The sequence below is a fragment of the Cucurbita pepo genome, chromosome LG08 (assembly GCF_002806865.2).
Source record: "Cucurbita pepo subsp. pepo cultivar mu-cu-16 chromosome LG08, ASM280686v2, whole genome shotgun sequence".
Classification (NCBI taxonomy): Eukaryota; Viridiplantae; Streptophyta; class Magnoliopsida; order Cucurbitales; family Cucurbitaceae; genus Cucurbita; species Cucurbita pepo.
The window spans coordinates 7,549,971-7,571,325 of NC_036645.1; the positions used below are offsets into that span (position 1 = coordinate 7,549,971).

General features: G+C 35.1%; 1 protein-coding gene across 1 annotated transcript; it reads right to left on the reverse strand.

Annotated features, from left to right (window-relative positions):
• Window positions 1-1,026: 1,026 nt before the first annotated feature.
• On the reverse strand, window positions 1,027-20,524 carry LOC111800304 (trafficking protein particle complex subunit 8-like). Its single transcript, XM_023683932.1, has 28 exons — window positions 20,072-20,524; window positions 19,850-19,944; window positions 16,914-17,007; window positions 16,134-16,238; window positions 14,895-15,057; window positions 14,252-14,372; window positions 14,075-14,137; window positions 13,883-13,963; window positions 13,666-13,760; window positions 13,439-13,589; window positions 12,859-12,945; window positions 11,884-12,003; window positions 11,672-11,800; window positions 11,492-11,589; window positions 11,227-11,350; window positions 9,257-9,364; window positions 8,760-8,901; window positions 7,090-7,200; window positions 6,944-7,004; window positions 6,745-6,820; window positions 5,471-5,656; window positions 5,256-5,366; window positions 4,819-4,980; window positions 4,179-4,337; window positions 3,406-3,639; window positions 2,451-2,624; window positions 1,938-2,047; window positions 1,027-1,848 (listed from the first exon to the last, which is right to left on the reverse strand). Exons 1-28 carry the CDS (start codon window positions 20,229-20,231, stop codon window positions 1,305-1,307), a joined length of 3,864 nt encoding a protein of 1,287 aa, XP_023539700.1. The 5' UTR covers window positions 20,232-20,524; the 3' UTR covers window positions 1,027-1,304.
• Window positions 20,525-21,355: the final 831 nt, after the last annotated feature.

The following is a 21,355-nucleotide window of genomic DNA, read 5'->3' on the forward strand; positions in this document are numbered from 1 at the left end:
ATGTCATGGGACGTCGTCGACTATCTTAGCTTACTCGGTCATGCCATCGAGAATGGACCCACGTGTCGCTTATCTTATCAGGACCTCCCATAAACGCCATTCCATGTCATGGGACGTCGTCGACTGTCTTAGCTTACTCGGTCATGCCATCGAGAATGGACCCACGTGTCGCTTATCTTATCAGGACCTCCCATACATCCCTCCATCTGGGTTTTATGGAGGCATTGACATTCCTGTGCTCATGTTATGTCATTTACAAATACCGTAGTGGATAGTGGGTATATATATCAACCTCCGATATGCAGGCTGAGGTGCAATACCAGCACACCCGTGCCGTCCAATATTGTCCTTGAAAAACCCATTTCAAAACAAGTCATTCGAGACACTCGTCTCGACACGCTCACTCTCATCATGGCACACGAAAAACTCATTTCAAAGGAAGTCGCTCGAGACATTCGTCTCGACATGCTCACCCTCACTATGGCACACACGTATCGTAGGATAACTCACTTAGACCACGTACCTAGAAGTGGTGGAGAGTTGACACCTTATGACCATTCACCAAAATCACGTTTATGCGTGAAATATTGAATAGGCCTAAAAATGTACTACGGAAGTTTTATTTAATTTGGAATTGTTATAACTTCTAAAATAAAGTAAAATAGATTAGTTATAATAGTCAAAGTAGGATTATCATTTCAATTATTTTTCATACTCATATTTAATTTAGAATTTATTATAAGATAATTATTTAAAAAGTTATATAGTTTAAATTACATCAACTTAAATTATTTGATATAAATTCATTATATAAGAAAGAATTCTCTCATAAAATTAAAAAAAATTAAATAATTATCAAACGAAACTTCATCGGTAAGAATTTCATTTTTTTTCTAAATTTTTTATATATCTCTATCATAGTTAGTCCAAGATATTGGCATGAAGCAATATTGAAATTGCTACTTTCAAAAAATAATAAAAATAACGATTTTTTTTTTTTTTTTTTTTTTTTTTTNGACAAAAGGATAACTTCAAAAATTGCTAATTAAACTTGAGTTTCTCTAATCTTGTATACAGCGAGAGGGTAAAAAAGGCATTGTAGTTCTAGTTTCCTCTTATTACACCAACATCAGGAAAGAATATATAATTTAACCTATAGATAAACTTGATTAAGCTTCCTACCCTCCTCAAAGATGCTGTTGATATGAATATAATTCACAAGAAAAATTATAACAATGCTATGAAAACATTCCTAAGGTGAAAAGGAAAGGAAAACAAACCTGCTTCAATGATTTTGCAACTTCTCAAGTAGATTGAAGGACAGTAAGATAGTACGGATAGCCCCGGCATGTTCCCGACGAGACAGTAGTTTTACTGTTTCCTGAACCGGGCGACGGTAGAATTTCCCACTGTAAAATATAGTTTGATAGATCATATATTCCAGGAGAAAATATACAGATCTGAAGAGGAGCTACAGTCATGGACTTGGGTTCAATTTGTACTGTTGTTGAGCTTGTTCCAGACCAGATAAATGGAGATACGCTTTCGAGTGAAGACGACTTCTCCGTTTGTGCTCCAAGAACATCAGATGTGACCTTAATGTCCTGAGTGAGTGAGACATAGTGCCATCCTGTTTGGTTTGTGGAAGAGCTAGGCGATTGGGGAGCGGATTCATTGCCTTCACTCGTAGATGCAGAATCTATTGTTTTGATGCGTATAGATGCAGTTGAGTCTGATGAGTTATAGATTGTCATTTTGAAATTGATTTCACTAAAAGAAGTGGAGAAGTTGTGGTATGAACTCCGAGGCCCTTCGAGTAGCCACGATATAGGACTGTTGCTTGAAGTACTGCATAAATAGAAAAGAAAGGACAAATGAGTTGTATTAATAGAAAAGCTTGCCTCACCAGATGAGTATCATATTGCTCTGAATCTTACCGACAATGACAGACATGATGAGAGAATAGACGTGATGAATCAAAAATTACAGGATCAGTAGTATTCTTATGTGGCCGAGTGATCAATATGAAGTCTACTGTATTTATGTCCTGAAAAATGCAGAAGGATCATGGTAAGAAAACGTTTTAACTATCAGAAAACACAACGAATGTAAGATAGACCCCGACTCTGGGGGGCGTTACCAACTACTAATCAACGAGATCCTAACAATGAAAAATTTATTCCCGCACCCAGAAGCCTCCAGACTCAACAATGTTCATCAGGTTTGCAACAAAAAGATACAGCTTAATTCTACAACAGTTCGAAACTTGTGTACATATTTAATTGAGATACTCAATAACCGAAGTGTGTGGCCCAAAGAGTTTCGGAACATGACCAGTGACTACTCATGAATCTAAGAATCAGTCACTTCCTGTGAGAATACATAGAAAAGACGCCTACTTACACCGGCATTTGAATCTAAGTTACATGGTTAAAATGAAAATGAATTACCTGGTTTGAAGTTCCTTGGTGAGCTCTTTCAGAATGATGGAAAGCAGCTAGAGGAAAACTAGCTGTGTCGAAGACCTGTTCATCGCTAATCTGAGGACCCAACTTTAGATCACTTCCAAGTAGCGCGGGGACAGAAGATACATTTTTTTCAGAACCAAACGCTTTGTTATTATTCTGAATACAAAGAAGAATTTATGAGATTAGTAGTGATTGCAAAATTTTAACATGGTGTAGTACACAAGGAAAAAAATAAAAATTCGCCCAGATAACTAAGTGAACTTAGACTATAAGTCGTACTTGAAGTTTGTTTGAAAGACACTTTCCATAGATGGCAGGTGAAAGTATCAAATTCAAATGATACCCTTTTCATTTAAGCGATTGCAACTATATCCATTATACTTGAAAGTCTTTCTCTGTTAGTTTTTCCCTTGAAGATCTCACCACCTAGTTATAGATCATATCAACTAAAGAATGATGCCCACATGCCACGACTCTTCTGAAATATATTTTTGTCCGGAAAGAGAAAAAAGCTCATCTTTCATGCATACTTCCCAAAAAGATACGATTATGAATTGAAACTTTCCTGTCATTCTCCCACAAGAATCTCTACTCCAATTAAGAGGGAAGGGTCTTCTCCCTCTTCCTAACAAAAGATCTACAAGGGCAACTCGTGGATGTGATACAAGATTTGTTAAATTTAACCAATAGTTTATATGAGGGGTCATTGAAAATAACTTCACAAACTTAAGGCTAAATCATTTTTGGCAACAGTGCAAGGGATCAGATTGAAATTGCTTTCAAGGACGTGGTTTACATATGGTTACTCCAATTGTAAAGTGCATACTTTATTACTGAAACCTGCATAGTCAAAGATAAAATAATAGTAAAGCATTTAAACGAAGTGAATGTGCAATAATAAGAAAAACTTAGCTTAGGTTTAGCTCCTTGTATATACCTTAAGAACAAAGAAACATGACAATGCTTGGCTAGGCATTAGAGCTCGTGAAGGAAAAATAGTATCAACAGGTTCAAGTAACGAAAGTTCCCAATTCTGTCCAATAGATGACAACTGATGAATTTGGAAAACCTGAGAGCTAGTCTTGTTGATAACATCCATTCGGACAAGAAACTCATGCAGTCTTGAAGGACACGGATTTATTTGGAATGATAAATCCAGGGACGGCAAAACCTTAAGACAGTGAAAAAAGAAAAAAAAATCCCAAATTAGAATATTTGGTAGATCGTAAATCCATCCAGAGGGAGAAATTTGTGTTCATGAAGTACGCAATAAATCTGCGATGCGACTCGGAGAACATGAAGAAGAGAAATCCCACCAAAATTAAAGTAGACAATGTAAAAAAGACAATTATTTATTTTACGGGAAACAAAACATCTACCAAGACAAAAAAAAGTATAAAGGTGCCACTGGCCACAAGCAGCCAGAAAGCACAACTCCTTCAGAAGCGACAGAGCTATATTAAAAAGATGACAAGTAAAGCTGCCAAAACAGGTGCCAGAACCCAGACAACCAAGAACCAAAAAACAGATATCCGCCTCCCATATAACGGGGGAAAAGGGTAATGGAAAGGAAAAGGAAGTATTAAAGTACCCTATGTTTACACGAGTTATACTGTATCAAAGGTAAACCCACTAGTTTCAACTATTAAGACAAACTTATAAACAGCTAAAAGTCAATTGAGCCATCGAGTCGTGCATATTTTACAATACCTGAATATTGTAGTGCATGCGTAGAATACGATATTTCATGATATCTGATACATCCTCCATCTCATAATATATGCTTATGTACAAGGATATATCTCCAGGAACAGCAGCTCGAAGCCAAAGGGGTAACATTAAGGATGCTCCGCCTTGAATTGAAGTGTCCTGGAACGTTTGAGTCTCAAATACATGACTGAAGTATTGATTTTTTAAACTAGGAAATAGAACACATAAAATAATGCAATAATAATTTCAAAGAGATTTGGGGTAAATCTTCTCAAAGTACTAAAATAACAATGTCTACATAATCTTATCCCGCTAGATCTACAAAGAAAAGAGACTAAAATCTAAGAACCTCACATGCTTGGACTGATGATAATAATATATTTAACACCCATAATTTGTTTGCCAATAGTAACCTTATAACCCTACTGGTAGAGACTTAAGATCGTATTTATTATCCGAAAGCAAGAGGTTCATAAGTAACCATTCCCAAAAAAGTTTGCTTAAAAAATTTAGATTACCAACACTTGAAACATCTAACAACTTACATTTTTGAAGGAATTCAATCCGAACGTATGGGTGTTGGAAAATTTATTGCTATTCGCCAGTCAAAAATAGCACAAAGAATGTATTTGACACTGACCTCTGGGAACAAAAACGTGTCATTTGATGTTGTATGAGGGATGGCTAGTACTCCCTGTTCACTATTTTTTGGCTTCTCCAAGCAAGCAGGAAAGTCTGCATTCATATTTTCTTGGTTCCCAATTTTCAAGAATCGTGATTGACTGATCTTCATTTTCAAATTCTGCAAGAATTTAGTCATTAGGAAGTTAAGTAAGAATGCTCCAACATCTACCACAATGCTTAAATCACACATGCACACAGACAGAAGTCTTTGCCAGACATATAGAGGTCCGGTCAGGCAGTTTTTTATGAAAAGTTGCAAGTATCTCACAATTTCATTGAAGTCAAGTCTTTAAGACTTCTTTAAGGTCAACCAGATTGTGATCGACTGAATTACAAATTCTACGGGTCAAGTAACCAAGTATGTGAAGAATAGTCAAGTTGCAACTCTTATACCTTTACAGAAAACATAGATTCATTTTTCAGTTCAAGGACAAGGCGCTGTAAATCTCCAGCATATGCCGCTTTAGGAAGTGACAAAATACTACCGTCCAACTTTGGTAGACTCTGGATGTTAAGAATATAGGTGTAAGTCGAAGGTAGTTCAGCTTAATCTGCAACCCAAAAAATCTTTAAAAAAAAAAAACAGAGGCTATGAAGAAGATATGCACCTTGATCACTACAAACTTCAGGTTATCAGCAAGAGAAGGCTTAGCTTTCTGTCTCCCCTTACCAATACTCTTCTGTCCTAAATTGTTAATAAAATTGTGGAACCCCACGACAGAATCAGAAAGCTTCCACCTAATACCAACCACTTGTAGGACGCCTTCTACTTTGGGAGTAACTGTCAGTTGCACCTGGAAAAATTAGAATCATTATAACAAAATCTGAGAGATGACAATAATTTCAATAAGAAAACATTAATTATATGCCAACGAGTGTTGTATACCCTAACTTTATGAATTAAGAGCAATGAAGCTATTTAGTGTTGATTAGTAGTTTTTTATAAAATAAAGAATTGGCCTTTCACTGAGATGTTTTTGAATGTCTGTTATGAATGTTTTAGATAGGCCAATTATTTTGTTGCATATTATCAGCCTTGTGGACTTGCATATATTATTTTTACTGAGGTATTAATATCCTAATAATTTTGTTTACTTCATAACATTCCTTATGGATTTGGATTCTAGTATGAGTATTGTGTTCTTCTGCATTTTTTTTATTCAAGGAAACATGATTTAAGTTCTCTCTTCTTTGATATTCAAGCTAGCAAATTCTCACTCTAGTTATAGTTCACCTTTGTATGCTTAGGTTATACTAAAGATTCTAGAGTCGGTACAATTCCTAATTTGTATGGATTCGTTTTATAAGGCTTGATATCCAGGCATGCTAATCCTATTGTATGACCAGAAAACTTGCTGAGTGTATTTCATTTCAGGACAACCATTACCCAAACGTTCCAAATGTGGTTAGTAGAAATGATGAGAAGTAAATAGTTACATTCAGCACAATGCACGAGAATTATCATATGAGATACGTCAGTATCTTTTTTCTCTCTTTTTCCTTTTGCTTTGGTGTTTGTGTGCCCGCAGTTAAGAAGTGGAGGTCAAAAAGGGGACAACAGACACCACCAAACAACTTCCAAACTTAATGACAATGATTAATAGAAATGATGAAGGTTAATCATTATATTCAGCCCAATCATGAGAATATACGAGTTATATCAACATCTTTTCTCTCTTTCCCCTTTTTTATTTTGGTGTTTGCATGTTGCCTGTAGTTGAGAAGTGGAGGTCAAAAGGGTTGACCTAGTGACAATTGGAGAAAGAAAAAAAAGAAAAAAAACAATACAAGAAATATAGAACATAAGTTCAAATATCGTAAGGTCTGACGGCTCCACAATGTAGGCAATAGGCAAGTAAAAACTGCAGACTGATCGACTTACAACTTTTTCTTCATTCCCTTCTAATGAGAGGTGAACTTCAGACAAAGTAAATGAAGCATTGTGGGACCCAATATCCCTGGAATGGAGCAAAAGAACTGCCTTAACGAGCCAAGACACAATTATTGTAAATATATCAAGATTAAGTGCAAAAGTGCATTTACTTGATATCAGTAGAATAAATAAATATTACAACACATACCAATCAGATGACCACTTGAGTTCAGTATCATTCTGGATACCGGCAATCATGTTATTTGAATCTGTACCATCACTGACACTCATTCTCCAATTTGGGAAAAGTAAGAAAGAATATCCAAAATCCAAAATAAGGAAGATTTGAAGTACCAGATCCAGTTTCATCAGATTTTGAAGAAAGGTCACATATCAGGGAAACGCTAGAGATGGAAATAGGGATCTGAAGAGGGTTTTTAAATACAATATCCACTTTCACTGGTTCTGCAAAAATAAAGGAAGAAAAAAAGAAAGAAAACAGTATTATGTATCGCCATAATAACAAAGCAAACTACATCAAATATGCAGATCTCTTATAAAGATTATTTATTCCAGACAGTATAAAAAGGCCTCACAGATTTGCTATGAACCCTGCTTTGTTATTATCGGTTCTTGCATTTAGCCAATGAAATTCATCAACATATAAAGCCATTGCCCTATTTACTCGGAAATTTTTTGAAGGGATCTTGTATGCTATTCCTCACTATCTTATGGAAGAAAACAGTCTTTCTTAAGTTTGTGCACCCTGGGTCACAATGAGATGGATATCTTTCCCATGACTCTCCTATTAGCACTTAGTTGGTCCAACTAAGCTGAAGCATCGTACTTAAGACTGTATGCCACCAGCTTAACTCTCAAATCATCAGGTGTATCAGATTGGTGGAAAAAATTGTTCACAATTTTACCCAACCACGAAAAGCTTCAGCGTTCATCCCATCTGATGCTATCTTAAATTCTTAGGTATTAAGGAGGAAATATCTTTTTAGCAAAAGTTTAAAAATTAATACTTTGTTTTGTGGTCTACTTGCTTGAAGCTTTAGTGGTTTGAGGAGCTTCCATTAAAGTTTTAGCCTTTGTTTGAAGGCTGTCTGAGGGTCTTTGGTGCTTTTATCTTCTAGTTTTGCAATTTTTGTTGTTAGTTGGCTGTTCTTTCGTTCCTTCATCTTGTTTGGTTTGTTTGGTTTCCTTTCAGGTTCTTGTAAACTTTTTATTTTTTGTTTTCCTTTGAGCGTTATGTTTTTCCCTCTCCCTCTTCGAAGGTTTGTATCTTAGAGCTTTTTCTTCCTTTTAATATATCAATGAAAAGTTTGTACCCGTTAAAAAAAAAAAAAAAAAAATTACAAATCAAGTAATGGAGCTTTGCCTAAAATAATAACATATGAGAGTCTAAGTGCTGCAGTCAAGGTTTGGTTCATAGCTATCAACGTTTGATCTAAGCCACAATGACATGCTCCATGGTGGCCACTTGATCAGGAATTGCGCTGATCATTACAATCAATTGCTATAACTTGAGCACATAAAATATAAGCTCTTTGGTGGCTTCTTACTTCTCCATAGAGGTGAGTTTTCATTTTTCATATTAATGGAAGTACTTTTGTGTTTATATTACAGGAAGTACTGAAACATCAATTACAGGGTAGTACTGTAGCTCCAATAGGTTATTTTATTAAACTTCCTCAATCCCAACACACACAAAACCTTTGGAACTATGTTTAAGTAATTCGACAAAGCATTTACATAGGTAACTATAAGTAATATTGGGGTAAATCTTATAATTACCTATTTGACAGGTATGCTTACCTCTGGTAACGCCTCAGCTTTCAAAAGTTATCACAGTAGCTAAAAGTTATCATAAAATAATAAGATCAACATGCCATCATTTTTTTATGAGACATGCTGTGACCATATCTTGCAATTTTACGTCAAATAATAGAGAATCTTTTTTTATGAGACGTGATTTATGATGGTCATTAAGCTGGATATGTGCTACAGTCACTCTATACCTCCTGCAACGCAAATATTTGATTCTTTATACTTTCTCGACATTATCTTTGACTGTATCTCCAACCAATTTGTCCTACCAGAGAACAATGATGGAATCATGTCCTCCTCCAACGAGTGCCACAAACTTTCTCGAACATTAGCCTATAATGTTTCAAAATATGCCAATGAGCAAGGTTATAGAGATCATAACAAAAGCTACAAGAAGCATCAATAACACATTGCACTTCCATTAACCTTAGTGGAAATCTTGTTTTCTCAATAAAAAAACAAAACAAAACAAAACAAAAATAATGGGGAATATACCAATCAACTGGAAAATTTTTTACCAGTAAATGGTCAATTAAACCCTGTTTGAATAAGAAAGAGCATTTATGCTCAAATGGAATGCAGGGAAATGGGAGGACTTAAAGAGGAGAGGGATAGAGAGGGAGACTGCGAGAGAGTTGGTTTGAGGAGGATTCCAAATAAAAAAACAAAATGGCAAAATTAAACTTACAGCTGAAGCAGATGCATAAGTTCGATGATCTTCAAAGATAACCTTTAATGATGAAATGTTGATCTTGGGCAATGGTAGTTTTAACACCTTGACCGTCTTTCCTGCTTTCTGCAGGATCAAATCAGTTGGAAAAAAAATTAATAATTGAAAGCAACAGGAAAAAGTAAAAAAGTTTTCTTTGTTACACCAAAACATCGGCCACCTCCCTCCTGGTTTGGCCACAGAAAGACATTAGAAGTAATTATCGGAGTTGAAAAGAAAGAAATTGAGTGTTGATTTTTCTGAAATGGATTTCGATGGAAAGTAGAGACAATGAGAATTTTCACCTGAAAATTTGAGAAATGGTTTCAAGAACACTCTCATCAAAAGCTTGATGGAGGATATGATGACTGGATTTGTTTGAAGAATTTACCATTACTTTATTGCAAACGTTCTTGGTTTGAAGCAATTGGTCAACAATCGGGAGGCTTGGTCAATATCTCTTCCTAGACTAAATTTTATTGATTGTACAGCTGCTAGAATTGAAGTTCAGAAAAATACTTGTGGTTTCATTTCAGCTCAGATTAAGGTACTTGATGGAAGTGCAGGAATTTTTCTCTTCTGGGGTTATATTTCTTTTAGATCCTCCAAACACGGATCATTAGACTTGTCAATTCTTTAATTTACAATTCCAGTGTCATGAGAATAAGTCAAGTTATGGTAGACGAATGTTTTACTTTGCCATCTAAGGATCAAAGATGTTGAGTTGAATTCTATTCCTTTGAATGATCAGTTGCAGAAATTGGATGGTCTTTTACTTCAAGATGACATTCAAATTACACAATATTTTACATATAATGTTTGATCTGCTCTGAAATACCTAAATATTCAAAGATTAATTCAAACGTTTTGGAAGAAACTTGTGTTCAATTCCTCACTTCCTCTTCGAAGTTACAACAGCTCGCTTCACAACCTACTAACACTTGTACTCTTTCAGTGATCATTCTTCCAAGTTCACCAAAGGTTAAGCTCTAACACCACTAAAGATCCTATCTACTCTCCAATTGTTCAAGATATTGAATCTGATGTTAGTATGAGCAGTGAAAAATCTTTAGTACATTTGGTTGATATTGAGATCGATGAAGTTTATGTCAAAGACTCTTTCGCAGAAGCATTTTGAAGTCTTTTTTTCAGTCGTTGATAAAAGAAATTTAGCTGAAGTTTCGCAATCAACAACATTATTAGTAAAATATCCTTCAATTCCTCCAAGATTTCATTCCTTAATTGAGGTTTGTGGATTCCAGATGAAAGAAATCACTCTTCAGTCACCACAAATTAAGATCTAGTTGTGAAACTTATCCATTTTGATTGCCAGCAATGAAAATTACTTCTTCGTAATCTAGAGGCTTTAGGGGCTCTTCTTTTTTTTCTTTTTTTGCAAGTCTAAATACTGTTGTTGTTTCATACTAGTTTTCAGAGAATTACTAAATCACTAGATACTCAAAAAAATCTAAATAATACTAGGTAACACTATATCTACATAAACCCTTGGATACTAGGTAAGGTCAATCTAATAATTCCTAGCTAAATAGCAGTAACAGTAAATCTAAATAAATCCAACGAGATAAATTAGGGAGGCTAACTACTTTCCTTATTTAATGTGATTACACAAATATCTCTAGATACTTTTTCTAATTTATTTCAGTTTTATTACCCGGGTGCCTTTATTCACTTTTCTTTAAGTTTCTTTATTTTCATTTTTGTATTTTTCCTTTTTTTCACTCGAGATTGTATCTCGGACATTTTATCCTTATCATTAATCAATGAAAAGTTCATTTTTTGTTTGAAAAACATCCAACTTCAATGATCAAAACATCTTGCACACATGGACAGCCTACTGAGCTCCAAAAACCGTTTGCCTTACTGGTGCTGAAGACTGACAAACCAGTAATGGCTGAGAGATAGAATAAGTGACAAGCACAAGGAGGCACCTGAATAATTTTTAGAAAATCCTGCAGGAACAATTCCTGTGTTGCCTTGGACTGATGATTACAGTCAAGAATTTCCAACATTTGAGTGACAGCAACATCAAATAAACCTAGAGAAGCATACCACCTACAAGAGATAACTTTATATAAGAAGAAATCTTACACTTGATTAGTGTCATAATATCAGGGAAGGAACTCAAGTAAACTCTAGCTTCATCAGAATTAAATTAAATTATATTCTAAAGTTTAGAAAAATATAAAAACTCACTGTCCAATGTGGAAATATACATGATCTTTGATGTATCTCCATTCAGTTCCTTTAAAAACAGCAATTGCATTTCTATATGTCCGAATTGCATGGTTAATCTGAGAAGGCAAAGGCAAGTGGCTCGTTAATAAACCTTTGAAATATTAATCAAGCTGCACTCCTTGTCAGATATTTACATACTTGATCCATTCTTTTGTAACGATCGCCAGAGAGAACAAGATGAAATCCGTATTTGCGTATCAAAGGAGGTTTGGATAACAGGTAACAATAAGATGCTTGCTCAAGCATGACAGCTGAATGTAAAGGTTCCTAAGAATTTCAAAAAGAAAGAGAAGGAAAAAGCTTAGAGCAAAAATATCTTTGTTACTGGTATCAAGGAATTCAAAACCTACCTCATTACATATACGGAAATAAACAGCAGCAGCCTCTCTGTACTGGTCTCTTGCCTTCAACATCTCTGCTGACCAAAGACCACAGCGTATTGCATTTAGGTGACCAGATGGGCCCATTCTCTGCATGTACTTAAATTCAATTAACTAGAACAAATTTTGACATAAAAAACACAGTAAATACAAAGCATATTAGGAGAACATCAACCAAATAGATGGCATTAATATAGTAATTTAAGTATCCTCGTGGAGTATCCACATACTTATCAATCCCCTTTCCTAAGATATCATTCGGAAAGTTAAGGTATCGATTTTAATGCATCATTTGAAGTAGACAGTCTTAGTAGACTACTACCTCACGGGGCTACTTTGGGCATGATAAAAGTGAATAGTATTGGTTTCTATTCACATCAATCATCTCCAATTTGCAGAAACTACATTAATTTTCTCTTCTATGGATCACATTGCAGTCAAGAACATGTTTACTTTTGTCAAAATTTTGGACGAGCGAGTGGGCTTGAAATTGATTACAGCAAAAACAAGATGTTATGTGAATATTGACGATTTTTAATGAAAAATCAAGCTTTTAATATCACATATATGCTTATGAGGATATTTATATTATACATCCCTTGGTTTCTTATAGAAAATAAGACATATATTCTAATTCGTTGATAGCTTATGGTACGATATTTATGCAATCCTTGGATGCATCTTCTGAATTGATGGACAAAGTATGCTTTAGAATTGTCAGTTTCAATTTCCCCCTCAGTCTGCATGTAGTTCTTTAAATGTGAGAGGATGATGGATCCAAATTATAAAAGGATAAAAATGCATATATTTGAGATACAACTTGCACTGCATCTCAAACAAGGGTTTGTACGGGAACTTAAAATTTCCTCACAGAAAATAAGCAGCAACAAAGCTTTGTATTCAGAAAAACATCAAGGAAGAAAATATAAAAAGAAATACTCGTACCAAATAAGTATTGAGTGCATTTTCCATGCAGTACTCAGCTTCCTTTCTTGATTGGTCGAGCAAAAAGTATGCAAGCCCCATTATCTCCTGCAAAAAAAAAAGAAAAAAAAAAAAGAAATGTAGTGAACAACGATATGAGTAGAAAATGAATGACCATAGAAAAATTAAAACAGAGGAGCCATACAGAACACGTACAGGCAAATGCAGGTTTAACTGTGGAACAAAAGTAGCGATCTATGTGGTATACAAGCTAAAAAGAATTGAGCATAAGATTAAAATAAAATTTTAAATAATAAAAAATAAAGACTTGCATAATGGACTGGTTTAATACAATAACAAACTTTTAAACAAGATAAAAAGAAAACCCTTTCCACTACATAAAAAATCCATGGAAACTAAAACGAAAACTCGCAGAATGGTAAAAAATTATGTACCAACCATCTTTAGCTTAAAGCATATAAACAAATTAAGCCAAGAACTCTCTCTTCCTTTCAATTGTAGTAGGGCTAAAGATTACTGTCTGTCCTCATCTAAAAGATAAAGATTTAAACCTACAAGGACAGCAAAGAGTTGGACCTACCTGGACACCAGCATAGCGTTTCCAAGCTTTATCAAGTTTGTAATCAGTAGAAATCAGGCGATAATTGGACAATGCAAGTTCATAATCCCGGAACATGAAGGCATAATCACCCAATACTCTAATCTGAGACTCGATAGAACTATAAGTATACCTTCAATGAAAAATATAAAAATTTATGAATACCAAGGAGCAAAGTAAGGCCAAGAAAGTAAATAAATGAGAAATACGTTGGGCCACTAGGAGAATCCACTGTGTCCTCTTTCCCCTTTCTCCACCATAAGTTTTTAATCTGATTTCTGAAACCTTTCCTTGCAGCAGACACCTAGTCATGAAAAAGTAAAATGCCAATATGAAACTATGTAGAAAATATAAAACCAGCAAATATTATCATATAGAGAGGCATATGATCTTTGCACAGAACTTCTAGAAACCAAAACACAATACCTGTTGATTTAAAACCCGTATCTTTTGCTCCATGTACGGAATGATATGTTTTGACAACAAATCTTGCATTAACTCTCGGATCTGTTTAACAAGTGACGCAGTGAGCCACCCTCCCACCCCCCAACAAAAGCATACATACATAGTAGCCCTTAAAGCACGTAGCAAATACTTATAGTGATAACAGCAGTTTACCTCAATTAGGTCCTCATTGCTAAGAAAGCAGCCAAGTCGCTTACCGATTGAAGCATCAGACTTCTGTTACATAAGAACGTGAGGTTACAGCCCTGATTTCACCAATTCTTCATCAAAGACATATTTTCTCAAAAGATTAATAAACATAGTTAAATAACAGCGCCTCGAGTGACTTACAAACAAACCCCAAGGATCATCTTGCCGTTCATTGAGTTCATCATGAGAAGAATTGATGCAAAGCAATTGGCATTCATTTGAACCAAACGTACTCCTCATGTCAGTTAGTATTTTACTTGCCCTAGAGAAGAGATAAAATTACATTCATATGCATCTATCTCTCATAAAAGAATTTTTTTATATATATAGAAAAAAGCCGCATCTATCTCTCAAATAATGCTCAGATCCTATTATATATTATAGAGTTTCCGTAACAAAAGACAAAGCACCATAATTGTATATGACCTGACAATTAATCAACCAAGAAACTAATTAACTACAAACTATCCTAATTAAGTATCAAAGCAGCAACCATCTTAGCAAACAAATCGGGAAGACAATTGATAATTATAAAAGCAAACTACTAAGCAGAACATTAACAAAGCAAGTTCCATACTGTCCACTACTCAACCTACTGGCATACAACGTAAGAATAGAAGTAGCCCAATTTTCACCAGATCTATTAGCCATGATAACATATCAAAATCACGAAAATATAGGTATATGTGCATGCAGATATATTTGAAATGATTGACTGCCAAATAATATCGTGGGAATGTAATGGAAAGGATCCTCCTCAGATTAAGGAAAAGAACATAAGTACTTTTCTGAAGAGCCATCTTGATTATCATGTAACAACAAATAATGCTTCAAAATCTTAGGGTCCATGGCACCATCATTTAGAAGAGAGGGCAATTTGCTTGTGTGAAAGAGGTCAGCAAATCTGTTGATAGGATGATCGTCGCTTGAGGAGACAACCAAAAGGCCTGCATGTGGGCATGGACAATGATGATTAGAAAGAATAACTGTTTTCTATAAATATTTAATTTAATTTGCAAATAAATAACATAAACACACACACTTTTCATTGAGAATATGACAAGAAACAAACGAGGGAATGTCCCCACAGCCAAAGAAGTTCATAACAACAAACTTCGATCAAACTAAGATTTAAAAAAAATGTGTGTATGTAGTGACCACCTAAGTATCTTCTCATTCCCCTACACAATCAAAGAAAACTCTAATGTTCCACTCCGACTAAGCTTCCTAAAAGGTGGCTGGCCATCACACACTATAAAGTTACTGCTTGCTTCTTAAACCTCAATGCATATAAAAGTTGGTGCAACTTTTTTTAATAGAACTGTTGACAAATAAAAATTCATGACAATTATGAGAAAATTTAAGTTGGCAACCTTGAGCTATGGCATGGGGCTTTCACTCTCCTAGGGATGATCGAGTCAATGGTTGGAGCCATCTTAATGTCTATCACTTTAAGTTAGCTAATTGACAATAGTTTCTGGTCTTAGCGTTGCACCAAGAAAGAGAAGCCATTGAAGCTTCAAAGCTAGGCTGTCTTGTAGTTATCGACGTAAGGAAGGAGGTTTCAATATCATTGGGCGGACTCATAAGATTTAGGGACCAGAGAAAGAAACAAGTTTATGAGAAAATTCAATATAGTGATTTAAACCTTACTCTCTACTATTGACCAGTGCAATGGAATTTTCACCCAATCTCATTCTTTGACTGATCATCTCTTGCTTTCTTTTTTCTTCTTCTTCTTCTTTTTTTTATTTTTTTTTATTTTTTTTTATTTTTTTTTATTTTTATATCCTTTTGATAAGAAACGAGAAGTATCATTAAAAAAAAAAAAAAAAAAAAAAAGGACGGACTATACAACTTAAAAGGAAGTAAATGAAGGAATCCATATCTAGGAAATTATTGTAGAATTGAATACGAACATCAAACTTCCAATGAAATTATTTTCTCATATTATTATGCACATCTTCGTGAAATGTGATAGAATCAAAATGCATGATAGACAGTATATCAAAGAGAAACTTACATGCCACTGGATGATCAAAAGCTTCGTGTTCTGAAAAGGATATATTACGTATAAGCTCTTTGTTAAACAACAGGAACCACAAAGGTAGAATTGCAGACTCAATACCTGTGGAGGACGCAAAATATCAGTTAATAAAGTTTAAAACCAATACCATACTTACAAACTCCATGAGCATATTAGCCTCTTTTTTCATTTTCTCAATGAAAAGATTTGTTTCTTGTAAGAAAAACCAATACCATAACTACAGAGTTTTATTAAGTCAGTCATAATTCAAAGATGGTGTAAAGCATAAAGGGACCAAAAAAAGAAACCGCATAGAATGTCAACGTTAATCATGAAGGTTGTTCCCTGACCAATGAAAATGGGGGAACTGGAAATCTAAAAAAGGATTGTAAATTAGTGCATTTACATAATCTCTTTGACTTTTCCTCTTTTTTTATTAGAAGAAATGCAGTTCTGATCTAGTTTCAGACATAGAAGCTGCTCTAATTGTTATTCATAAAGGAGGAAAAAACAACCGACTACATGTAATCTCTTTGAATCAAGATCTGCTTTTAACAATCTATTTTAATTTTAAAAACGAGTTAATATTAATTAAAGAAGTAAAAAAACAAAAAAAGGTCAATATTTTACTAAGAAGTTTTGCAAGCTACTGAACTAAATAATAATAATTGATGTCAGTAATTCGATAATGATTCAAACTAGTCCCAAAAACACCAAAAATTTTACTTGAACATACAAATAACGAGATCCAAGAATCTAGAGATGAACAGTACTTACAGTCAACATCATTAATTTGAGGTGGGTCAGAACATAATTCAAGATCTTTTTCACTGGCTTGTGTAATAACTTGTTTCAGTCGCTCTTTTGATGCCTAAATGAATAATTCGGAAAGTAGAGAATGAGAAGGAGATAGTTGAAAGAACAAACGAAATAAGTCCTGATATAATGGAGATAAAATAAAAGACAGGAAAATGTTACTGGAGTCTCACTTTTTTTCTATATCTCTGAAATATTTTGATGGTTTAATCATACCGGTGAAAATTGTACGGTAAAAGATAAGGGTGTTCATATGGCTCGATGGCTCGAACAAACCAAACTACCGAACCCAAACTATAAGGGTTGGGTTGGGTTGGGTTGAATTTTTGAAAAACCAAAATATCGGTTCGGTTAGCGGATTGGAATTTTTTTTTTTTTTTTTTTTTTTTTTTTTTTTTTNATGGTTAGGAATATGAAAAATGTTTGACATTTGTAAGATGTTAGTAATGTGTTGGGTTGCGGCTTGTGAATGTTTGATATTTGAGTTTTATGAGATTTCAGTTATTAATATATACATGTGGATAAATATGATTTTTTTTAAATAATAAAAAAAATGAACCTCCTACGACCCAACTCGAAAGTAGAGAGTTTGGTTGGGTTGGGTTGTGAATCCTATTTGAGTCATTTGAATCACCAACCCAAAATTTCAGGTTGGTCCACAAAAAATCTCCAACCCAGCTCAGGGGTATAAATTGGCCACTTAAGAAACTTCCATTTTAAGAATTTCCGGTGATGCTTGAAAGTTTCATCTTTATGACTCTCCACTCTATTTGCCACATTTGCAACTATAGCATGTGCAGAAGTTCGGTACACAGAAGGGCATGCTTACAAGTTGTACATTAGAAGATCACCCCATGTTTCCATAATTTTTTTTCTAACCAGGACCCAATTCTCAAATACAATGGCTGTTTGCTTCTAAATAAAGCAGAAACAAATTTAGAAATTATCACAATGTTCTAAATAAAACAAAATCCATAACAGTTCACACCCTTTTAAAGATTCTCTTTATTGGTGTTAATGTTCACACCCTTTTCAAGATTACAGTCTTTAATCATTAAGTTTACAATTGAAGATCTTTCTTATAGTCCACCATGCAAAATAAAGCTACAATAAGGCTCTCAAGTTAGCCAATATAGTAAAAAAGTGCAATTACAAAATGACAAACTTTGTACGCCATGAAGAAGAAAGAAACATGATCAACTCTGACAGATTGTTCTGATCTTTTTCTTTCTACATTGAAAATTATCTACTTCCTGTGTATCCAAATTACGTAGAGAAACGTGCAAATACTATAAAATCAGAACGGATTATTAGTCCCTTAGTTATATGTTCACAAAACCCAGGAGAATCAACTCTATCGCATTACTAGGGGGAGAGACATTTAGACTGTAGACATCCATCAACCTGAATAAAAGAGAAGATGCCACCAAACCAGCCAGTAAAATTGGTGATTAGTATCTTCCAATTTTCTTTTGCAAAGGAAGTACTAGCTTGGTTAAAGATTGTAAGTTGGGTATCTTTTCTGTAATTTTTCATCTGTGTGTAGTTCAAAGAAAGCATCCAAAGAAGATGATAGGTCTCCTATTAGAAGCGTGTATAAGAAGTGTCTGAGGAAGGATAGTCAGGTAGAACGTAATTAGTTAGTCAAAGGGGTCCACTATTTTGTAATAAGTACATGGCTATGACGGTAAGGGGAAGGAGTAAGGGTACTTATAGGAAATACAAGAGCTGAGCAAGGAACGTTTTTGCTTATTTGTAGATTGGGTGCATTTGGGTGCAATTGGGGGAGACGGTAAGCTCTTGAATTCTTTGTTCCAGTGAACTGGGAAGGCTTTCAAGCCTTTCAACCTTTCTATGAATGCAAATCCGGGCCACCCCTCCGAAGGAAAAGAATTCCACCAACCTTCCAAAGTGTCCAAAAAACAGGGGGTGCTCCAGCAACAAGTTTCCGAACCTCAAGGGAATGTTGCCCCATCTTTGCAAACCCGAAGTTAAAAGTATAAGGAAGTGACCTGAAAAAATTCTCACTTGCCTGTACACAGACCTCTTTAAAACTTCTCATCCAACCTTCAGAGAGAAGAAATCTATCAATTTTAGAACTTGGCGGTCTATCACCTGAACTATACCAAGTGAAGGAGCCATTTTTTAAGGAAGGATCGAAAAGATTCAGTTCATCAATTAAAGAATTGAACAACGTCATATCTTTCGTGATTATAGTAGCAAAAGATCTTTCTGAAAGCCATCTGGCCATGTCAAAATCTCCCCCTATACACCAACAATCGAAACACAAGCCAGCTCTGTCATACAGCTCTTGCCAAAAATCTCTCGTTCCTTTGCTTGAAGGGGATTTTTTTTTTCCTGTTTCTTGCCTGTACTTTTTCATTTCATCATTATTTCTTTGGTGATTCTTCCGAGTTGTGGCTCCTCACATGAGTTTAAGGTCTTCTCTTCCTTTTTACTACCAAAAATTCTACAATCAACTTCTTCTAAGTGCACCAAATACGAACACATTAAAAAATATCCTCAACCTAATTCCTTCCAATTATCTAAAACCCTCCCAGAAAATTAATTGACGGGTTGGCAAAACCCCAGACATTAGCCAAATAATTCAACAACTAATAGGCAGAAGCCAATTCATTAATAAAATTATCTAGTTTATCTCCTCATATCACACCTAACAGGGAATTTTCCATTTCAGTAGCATATCATGTTGTAGTGATTAAACTTGGCTAGTTGGTTTTCACGTAAGCTTCCAGTTAAGCTAATAGTTACCCCTTGTTCAATCACCGTCAATTTAACTGAATTCTTTTGTATTGGCTATCCAAACTACAAATATGCAATGTATAGTTGTCCAACTAACTTCTTCATGAACCAAACATCTCGTTTAAAATGTTTACCTCTAAATTAGGTTGACGAATGTCCGAACCGTAGAACAACCGTGAGCCGAATTTCTTAATCCTGTAAGGTTGATCACTGGCGGTGCGTACGGGCACTGAAACAAGAAAAAAGAAGCCCAACCAAACATGAAAATTCTCGCGTCCAATTCGAATGTTCTCGCAACTACGTGCAATGTGTATGTATTAAATTGAATCTGTATGAGGAAGACAGCAATGGATTACCGTCAATATTGTCGAACGAGCAGAATGGTGTGAGCATCTGGACGAATGAGAGACCGTTCTTCAGACAGGCTTCTTCAACAAGAGGGGTATTAAGCACCATGATAACCGGAGTGATCTCCTCCAGCAGCATCCTGCCCAGAGGTGTATTTTCCGGATCCATGTTTCCCTTTCTTTCAGCTGCCGGCAGTGACTAACGCCGGCTTCAATGACGGAAGCAAATCGCCTTGCTGAATCAACGCAACTCCCGGAATTAGATACTTGCTGCTAATTGCTAATAGACCATTAGATTTCAGCGGCGGCAATGGAGAATTGAGCGGGCAGCCGTGGTAGACAAGAATTCCGGGCTGTTCTGGGGCTGGACTACTGAGGCAGCAAGCTACAGACGATCCTTGTCAATTTCGCGGTCTAGTGGCCCGTTTGTTGTTGAGACTTCAGACTCTTCACCCGCTAAACTGCAAAGCCCTTTTTCTTTGTCCCTTTTTTTTTTTTTTTTTTTTTTTTTTTTTTTTTTTTTTTTTTTTTTTTTTTTTTTTTTTNTTAAAGAAAAAAAATAGTTGTTATACATTTTATATCAATTAAATAAATTTTGTTGTTAAAAATAAATAAATAAAATTCAAATTAAACAAAAATAGAAAAATATTTAATATTTAAATTATGTCATATATATATATATTTAGTGTGATTATCCCTTTTCCACGACATGTTTCCACGCCCTTAGTAAAACTTCGTCTACCTCTCCAACCAATATAGGATTTCACAATTCACTCTCCTTGGACGTCCAGCGTCCTCACTCGCACACCACACCCGTGCTCGACTCTGATACCATTTGTAATCTCTAATCAATGTAGAATCTCACAATCTACCCCTTTGAGGGTCAGCATCCTCGTTGGCACACCGCTCCGTGCCCCGCTCTGGTACCATTTGTAATCTTCAACGGATGTGGGATCCCACAATCTACTCCTCTTGGGGGTCCAATGTTCTCGCTGGCACACTGTCCCATGCTCGGCTCTAATATCATCTGTATCAACTCAAGCTCATCGTTTGTCGATACTGTCCTTTTTGGGCTTTCTTTTCAAGAGCTTCCCCTTAAAATCTTAAAACGCGTATAATAGAGAGAGGTTTCCACACCCTTATAAAAAATGTTTCATTCCTCTCTCCAACCGACTGAAATCTCAAAGCTAGTAACTATAAAATAACCTTAGTTGTTAGCCCTTTACTTATCTTGGCCTTCATGTTATTGGGAAGATTTAGCGTAAGATTCATTGTAAATATGCATTTATCTCC